At 40.3% G+C, this 8,642-nt stretch overlaps 1 protein-coding gene across 1 annotated transcript; it reads right to left on the bottom strand.

The window, feature by feature from the left end:
• Positions 1 to 346: 346 nt before the first annotated feature.
• tubb2 (tubulin, beta 2A class IIa) lies at positions 347 to 4,952 on the bottom strand. The gene is made up of 4 exons (XM_058762406.1): positions 4,795 to 4,952; positions 4,406 to 4,514; positions 3,590 to 3,700; positions 347 to 1,690 (listed from the first exon to the last, which is right to left on the bottom strand). Exons 1-4 carry the CDS (start codon positions 4,849 to 4,851, stop codon positions 618 to 620), a joined length of 1,350 nt encoding a protein of 449 aa, XP_058618389.1. The 5' UTR covers positions 4,852 to 4,952; the 3' UTR covers positions 347 to 617.
• Positions 4,953 to 8,642: the final 3,690 nt, after the last annotated feature.

The raw sequence follows: 8,642 nt of genomic DNA, 5'->3' as shown, positions 1-8,642 counted from the left end.
TCAGGATCCTCAAACAGCAGTGTTGTGATAGTCACAGCGTTAAAATTTTAGGGCAGGGGATCTCAACTCTGGCCATTGAGGTCCATTTTACTGCTGAGTTTAGCTGTAATCTGCTAGTAACTTTCTAGAATTCCTGAAGAACTTGTTCAGGTGTGTTTGATTAGGGTTGGAGCTACACTCTGCAAGAAGTTGGACCTCGAGGGCCAGAGTTGAGAACCCCTGCTTTAGGGGAATCAACCAATGAATGGCTTACTTATAGTCATCCGACTAAAGGTCAGAATTTTTTTTGTGATTGAGTTTAATGAATGCATGTATAAAAATGAATCGAACCATTTTGACAGGAGGCTAATTTATATTAGTGAGCACTTTATTTTATTTGGCAACTGCAGTTTGAAGCATATGTTACAAAACATGTCTTAATGTACCCTTTGTTCCCCAAGATGGATTGATCGCTGTTCACTGAATGACTGTTAACTTGTACCTTTCCTGAACATCAATTAAACACCGTAGCACCTTTTGAATTATGGTGTAGCGGAACTGTTTGCGCTGCTATGGAAATTTCAGATCAGCTAAAAGCAATGGTTTTGAAAACTACATCTACTTGGCTATCAGCTGTCTCAATGGCGAACGTCCTCCTCGTCTTCAAGATCGTCCTCCTCATACTCGCCCATTTCGTCAGCGGTGGCATCTTGGTACTGCTGGTACTCGGAGACCAGGTCATTCATATTGCTTTCTGCCTCTGTGAACTCCATCTCATCCATTCCCTCGCCAGTGTACCAGTGCAGGAAAGCCTTGCGTCTGAACATGGCGGTGAACTGCTCTGAAATCCTGCGGAACAGCTCTTGAATGGCTGTGCTGTTGCCGATGAACGTGGCGGACATTTTGAGCCCACGTGGCGGGATGTCGCAGACTGCCGTCTTGACGTTATTTGGGATCCATTCAACAAAATAGCTGCTGTTCTTGTTCTGGACGCTCAGCATCTGCTCGTCCACCTCCTTCATGGACATGCGGCCACGGAAGATGGCTGCCACGGTGAGGTAGCGGCCGTGTCGCGGGTCGCAGGCTGCCATCATGTTCTTGGCGTCAAACATCTGCTGCGTTAGCTCTGGCACTGAAAGAGCGCGGTACTGCTGGCTACCACGACTTGTCAGGGGCGCAAAACCGGGCATGAAGAAGTGGAGGCGAGGGAAGGGCACCATGTTGACTGCCAGCTTGCGGAGGTCGGCATTAAGTTGACCTGGGAATCGCAGACAGGTGGTGACTCCGCTCATGGTTGCTGAAACAAGGTGGTTCAGGTCGCCGTAAGTAGGCGTGGTAAGTTTAAGTGTGCGGAAGCAAATGTCGTAGAGTGCTTCGTTGTCAATGCTGAAAGTCTCGTCGGTGTTCTCCACCAGTTGGTGCACAGAGAGCGTAGCATTGTAGGGCTCCACCACCGTGTCCGACACTTTGGGGGAAGGCATGACGCTGAAAGTGTTCATGATACGGTCAGGGTACTCCTCACGGATCTTGCTGATGAGGAGGGTGCCCATCCCAGAACCAGTGCCTCCGCCCAGGGAGTGCGTGAGCTGAAAGCCCTGCAGGCAGTCACAGTTCTCGGACTCCTTGCGTACCACATCCAGAACGGAGTCTACTAGCTCTGCTCCCTCGGTGTAGTGGCCTTTGGCCCAATTGTTCCCAGCTCCACTTTGACCTGAAAGAAAGCCCACGTGTCCCAGTTTAAACACAGAGGTTGATTTAAAATTAACAACTCCGGCTGGTTGGAGGAGGAGAAGGTGGGTTAGTTTCATTCAAGGCTCTCCAACCCTGCTCCTGGAGAGTTACCTTCCTGCAGATTTCAGTTCCAACCCCAACCAAACACGCCTGTATCAGCTAATCAAGGTGTTCAGGGTTACTTGATAATTGGAGTATTGTTGGAACCGAAGTCTGCAGTATGGTAACTCTCAGGCTACATCCACACGAAGCCAGAGCTTTCCCTATCCAAATTGTTTATATTTTTTCCCTCGTCTCAAGAATTATCTGCGTACACACGAAACCCACGCTCCCAAAATGCCAGATCTGTCTGGACGAAACGGCGATATGATAAAAATGTGTTACATATACAGCTAAACACGTCTCCGTGTGGACGGGGCCTCAGTTGGAGATCTCTGGTTTAGTGTTTCCCAACCCTGTTCCTGGAGGCACACCAAAACTACAAATTTTCAAACTTTTCCTAATCAAACACACCTGATTCCACTCATCAGCTTGTTAGTCAAGACATCAAGACCTAAAATGAAGGGTCAGATAAGGATAACATCCAAAAATGCGTACTGTTGGTGTGCCTCCAGAAAAAGAGTTGGAAAACCCTGGGTTAGTTGAATTATCGTTTACTCATCCTAGTTTTGCTCTAAAGCTATATGACATTTCTCTCTGTGGAACACAACATTTTCTACAGAGTACAGTTTTTCATTATGGGGATGGGTGTGGGCTGTTGAGCTATGACAAAAACAGCACCATAAAAGTAGTCCAGACGATGTGTTCTGGCTGTGTGAGGAATAGATGGAAATGTAGGTCACTATTTAGATGACAGTTTTCTCATCCACCAAGTTCATCTCATTCTCCAATCTCGTTCAAATTTGACTTGTAAAGTTGCACCAGGTTTGAGCATGCATCAAAGACGAGTTGAGGTAGGCAATAAACTGGTTTAAAAGATAAACCAGAGGTTTTTAAGAAATGGGTGTACTGTGTTTTTACGATCCACTCCATCGAGTAAATTCAGCAATATACCAACAGCAAAGGTTTCAGGTGGTAAACAAAATGTGAAATACTTGAACAGCGTTATACTGTTTGAATAATCCGATGCCACCTACGCAATTGGGAGTGGTGTTTAGATCAGTGCTTTTTAAAGCTGTCCTGGGGTACCCTCCTCACTGCATGTTTTGGAAGTCTCTTTCATCTCCTACACTTGATTCAACTCATCAGCTCATTACTAGAGATCACAAGACTTGAATAGAGTGTGACGAACTGTGCAGTGTTAGGGGGTTTGTGCCAGAAGTTGTTTCAAGCCGAAAAACAAACTCTAAATGAATATTGATTTGACCAGATTTAGTTAAAAACTGATACATCCATTTGTTCTTGGATCTCGCTCAAGTATATCCGAGATTTAAGTCTTTGAAAGTACACTTAAGTGAAAGTGTGTGTGGATGGATGGATGCATTCAGTGCATGCACACTATCTAGTGGATCCTTCCATTTGAGTACTCAATTACTAGCACGTGCTGTTGTTTGTGCATGAGTCCATGACATAGACAGAAAAATCATGCTGCATTGCTGATGTGGGCAAGATGCTTTTATTTATTTATTTTTATTTTTTTGCTTACGCATGTGCAATATTGGGATTGAATGCAAGCATGACTGAGGGTTTAGAGCAACGGCAGAGTAGGATTTTCAGTGAATAAAAAGCAAACTAGTCTGTTTCTCATTTTATACTGTTCTAAAGCATTCGAAGATATGGAATATTGCACACAAATTGTATTGGCTGCTTTTATGGTGCTTTTTCATCAGCCTTCGGCCTCTTGTATTTGTACAGGATTAATAATTTGTAATAAACATACCAAACACAAAATTATCTGGCCTGAAGATTTGTCCAAATGGGCCAGAGCGGACCGAGTCCATGGTGCCAGGCTCCAAGTCCACCAGGATGGCACGAGGGACATATTTGTTTCCTGTGAAATAAAATAGGTTTGGTGTAAACATCCAAAGGTTGAAACATCCAATCTAAAAAAAAAACAGATTCAGTTTCATATCCATGAATTTGATTTTACAGTTGGTGCATGTAATGCATATAACTAATTATAAATGAATTTAAAATATGCATAATTTATTTCCTTACTACTTTGGTATGATGTCGGTGTAGTAAATGCTGACCCTCTTTAATTAAGTGCAACATCATGCATCTTCCCTGCCCTGATCCACCCTTTTGAGGACAACAACAGCTACAGATAAACGTTTTTCTCTACAACCATAAAAGCACATCTGGGTATTTTTGAATGATTGTGCTAATATCCCACAATGTTAATGCATCCACATAGGGTTATGACGGATTGATGTTTAAAACCACAGAAATGCAAGCCAAATTTGTCATCTTTTAAGCAAACCGTGGACAAAAAGATGGGCAGTAATTAAGTCGGCTGAAACCTAAACAATCTAAAATTGAAAATCTGTAATGTAGCCTATAAGAAGGCGGTCAGATGGGCCTTGCCTCTGTTATAGTCAATAACTGACAGCTGCGGTCTATAGTCAGGGGAGCGGAGCAGAGCAGGCAAAACCATGACCTAATAAATGCATACTGTATATCTAATCAAAAACTGACTGGCACCTCAAAATACTCAATGCAAATGCAGATTGACATCAATGACTCAATTGCTTACCAGTTGCCTCATTGTAATAAACATTTATTCTCTCCAGCTGCAGTTCACTGTCACCTTGATAACTGCCAGTGGGGTCGATTCCATGTTCATCACTGATCACCTCCCAAAACTGAAATGCACAAAATGTATTACAACTGAATGCTGAGTGCATCATGTCCATTCACATTCGTTACTCAATGATGCAGCAGTTTTCCCATTTGAGTCCTGCACAGAGCCACTGCAGACCTTCACCACACCCATTCGGGTCAGATGCCACATAAAACACAAGCACTGGAAGGATTTTCTTGCAATTTACAGCAAAGCGATTCGTAAAACATACAAATTTACAATAAAAATGGAAGAAGCTGCTTCCACATCTACTAAACCTTATGTGATGTATATAATCTTACCTTGGCACCGATCTGGTTGCCGCACTGTCCGGCCTGAATATGTACGATTTCCCTCATTGCGCTGCTGTGTGTGAGGATGCGGATGCGGCGTGTGTCTGCAGCTGATGCGGCTCTGATCTCCTCAGTCTCCTCTCCTCTCCTCTCCTGTCTCTCGCCGGCAGCCAATCACGAGTCGCGGGTTTGACGCAGTGGACGACGTGCTGCAGCATCGCGTGTTCTTCCGTCACAAAGCTGACTCTGCGTTTACGTGAAAACGCCAGAAAACACATACATCTGCCACAAAATGTTGCTTAACTATAAGTATAATTGTATAAATTAGTTGTAATCCTAGTTTTGTTTCTACTCCACATTCAAAATTAATATTTATTTATTTACTCCCACATCTTTCCTGCAGAGGGCAGCGAGACTCTATATGGCGACTGAGGCGTTCTGTTTATTTATCTGTAGATAAAAAAATAAAAATAAATAAACATGAAAAATTAAATTTATCATAACTTTTATAACTGACAATAACTGTAGCTTACATGCTTAGCCACGCGGTTCAGATTGTGGTTACCATTTTAAATAATTTAGTGCTCAGTGTGGCCCTTATATTCTGAGAAGGGTTTTAAATCGATTGCTCTAAATTAGTTATTTTACTCTCCATTGGCCAAAAATCAAACCTCCACATTTAGATTATGTAGGCTACAATGTTTAACAGTATTTTAGAGGTGATGAAATTACAAAAAAAAAAAAAAACACAGAATGAAATGATTAAGTCAAACATGGAATAAATTGTAAATATCTAAAAAGAAAACTGTTGCTATGGCTAATTTCTCAACTAGCATTCATTTTCAAAGTTTGCATAATTTGACAATTATCTTGAAATTGCACAATGATATATATATATATATATATATATATATATATATATATAGGCTATCTTATTTGGCTGCTATGAAGTAAAGCACTCGACATGCAGATGAAAAGCTTGTTTGGGTGTTGTATATAAAATCAAACAGAAACCTGCTAAGACCTGCCAACTTAGACCTAACTCTTATTAACATGACTGCAAATTAAACCATGAACCAGATGTATGTAGTGTAAATTATTTTTAATTTCCACACAGAGAAAGTTTCAGACACGACTAATGACTCTGTTAATAAAATGTATATTGCAGTGATGATGATAAATGGGCTTTCCACACAACATTATTAATTGAGTGCATTCATATTTCTTTGTGAAATATTTTTGAGTTGTGCAGCTGTGAGGGTGTGAAGGCAGCAGTGGATAGTGCTTTAGTGTTAGACTGGGGTCAGGAGGAGAGGTCAGACCCAGAGAGAAGACTTCAGGAGCTGAGGAGCTTTGAAAGGCTAAAAGCAGTGAAGGAACCCTGTAGGCAGATAAGGCATCCGACCCCATGTGCACTGGTGAACAGGAGATATGAATTAAATCAGACCAGATTAAAATGACTCCTCACCGTATCTAAAATAATCTGTAACAGCATCACCTGGACAGATGAACTGGCAAGATGTAAACTTTTCAGACCATTATTATAGACCCATCTCAATCATTCCAGTAATTTCCAAAGTTTTAGAAAAGCTAGTGGTTGGACAATTAATGAATTATATGGGGGAAAAAAATAATAATCTGCTAAATCCTAAGAAATTTGGATTCCGCCCAAAATATTGCCATTTCATAGATACCATAAAAAGTAGTTTGGATCAAGGAAAAGTAGTGGGAGCAGTTTTTTTAGGCTTTTGATACTGTAAATCATGAAGTACTCATAAATAAATTGATACAAATTAACTTTTCTTAACAAGCTCTAAACTGGCTCAAATCATACCTGGGTTGTAGACAGCAATGTGTTCAAATTAGTGGTGTGAAGTCATCGCTTCAAAAATTCAAATTAGGTGTACCACAAGGTTTAATATTGGGTCCGTTACTTTATTGTTTATATATAAATGATTTACCTGAAAGTTGCAAGGAGGTTGGTTGTCAAATGTATGCAGATGACACAATTATTTATGTGTAACAGCGGAAACTTCTCATCTGGCTGCTGAAATGTTAACCTGGCAATTGGTCAGTATTTCCCAGTGACTGTTTAACTTTAAATTACAACAAAGCATTGGATGTATTTAAAATCAAAATTGACCAAAAGGAAATCAAGGAAGTGAGTGAATTGAAATATTTAGGTGTCATTGTAGACTCTGAGCTTAAGTTTGCTGCTCATATTAAGAAAATGTCTAAGACTATTAAGACAAATTTGAACTGGTTTCGTATGATAAGACCATGTATATCTTTTAAAGCAGCTCAAATGTTTATGCATGCTATATGACCTATTGTGCGATAATCTGGGGTCAGGCTTCCCAATCAGCTGTTAAGCCTGTAATGTCACTGTACAAACAAACTTTAAAAGTAATGGATCAGAAACCAATGAAATGGCATCATTGTCAAATTCTTAAAAAGTTGTGGGAGTCGTGGCCTAATGGTTAGAGAGTCTGACTCATAACCCAAAGGTTGTGGGTTTGAGTCTCGGTACCGGCAAGAATTGTAGGTGGGGGAAGTGAATGTCCAGTGCTCTCTTCCACCTTCAATACCATGACTGAAGTACCCTTGAGCAAGGCACCGAACCCCCAACTGCTCCCCAGGCCCTGCATCAAAAATGGCTGCCCACTGCTGCGTGTGTGCTTAGGATGGGATAAATGCAGAGCACTAGTTCTGAGTATGGGTTACCATACTTGGCCACATGTCACGTCACTTTCAAGTATAATTTATGTTTTGATAATCTTTCAAAGTTTTCATTTATAAAAATATTATTTAATATAGCCTTGCCCCTGATGTAATCTGTCAGTTGATACAAAATTTCAGTAGCGATGGGGCAAAGACCAGAGGGGCAGTAAGTGGGAATTGTAGAGTTCGGAGATGCAGAACTACTGTGGGTCAGTCATCCTTTTCAGTGAAAGGTTCACATCTATGGAACACCATGCCTGTTGATTTAAAGTTGCAACCAGATCTCAAAGTTTTCTCTATAAAGCTGAAACAATGGCTGAAATCTTTACAGTGTTGTGAACATTGAGTACCTTAGGTTTATACAGGCTGGTTAAGCACATTTTCTTTCTGTATGCAGGTTGATTTACATTTTATGTTTGTAACTTTAAGGTTACATATGTGCGTAGGTATGTTAATATGCCATTGTTGAATGTTTAGGTACAGCGTATACACATATAGTTATCTTCATATACACGTTACTTGTACTTGTTTTGTTCCTTGTGATGATTGGTTTTTTTTTTTTTTGCTTGTTTTGATTTTATGTAAAAGCCTAACCAGGGACGAGAGCTGCAAACTAGTTTATGCTATATGCCCTATGTACACGGCATCGGTTGTCTGTGTGTAACAATGCCTAGTGTATTGTCCTTGTTAAATAAACAAACAAATAAATAAATAAAAAATTTGATCAGCAACTGACACACAGATCCAGACAGCATCCTTTCTGGGGGATGAATTTGATCAATTAGGCCTATAATGTTTTTTATTTTTTTATTTCAGGGTATATCATGCACTTTCAGTGATTTTATGCAGGTTATGTTGCAGTGCATTTGTATTTTTTTGTCATGTCTCTTCACAGTCACATCACAATGTGTGAATAGAGCTTATACAGGTGCATCTCAATAAATTAGAATGTCGTGGAAAAGTTCATTTATTTCAGTAATTCAACTCAAACTGTGAAACTCGTGTATTAAATAAATTCAATGCACACAAAGTGAAGTAGTTTAAGTCTTTGGTTCTTTTAATTGTGATGATTTTGACTGACATTTAACAAAAACCCACCAATTCACTATCTCAACAAATTAGAATACTTCATAAGA

The sequence above is a fragment of the Onychostoma macrolepis genome, chromosome 02, assembly GCF_012432095.1.
Source record: "Onychostoma macrolepis isolate SWU-2019 chromosome 02, ASM1243209v1, whole genome shotgun sequence".
In the NCBI taxonomy this organism is placed as follows: domain Eukaryota; kingdom Metazoa; phylum Chordata; class Actinopteri; order Cypriniformes; family Cyprinidae; genus Onychostoma; species Onychostoma macrolepis.
The sequence above is the reverse complement of the archived record's forward strand: the minus strand, read 5'-3'. Positions and strand labels throughout refer to the sequence as shown.

Bases quoted from the DNA above. Each gene is read 5' to 3' on its own strand.
- tubb2 (XM_058762406.1), bottom strand. From the start codon at position 4,851: ATGAGGGAAATCGTACATATTCAGGCCGGACAGTGCGGCAACCAGATC. The intron at 4,515-4,794 runs GTAAGATTATAT...TGTGCATTTCAG, and splicing joins GCAACCAGATCGGTGCCAAG to TTTTGGGAGGTGATCAGTGA. The intron at 1,691-3,589 runs GTATGTTTATTA...GCTTTCTTTCAG, and splicing joins GCCAGATAATTTTGTGTTTG to GTCAAAGTGGAGCTGGGAAC.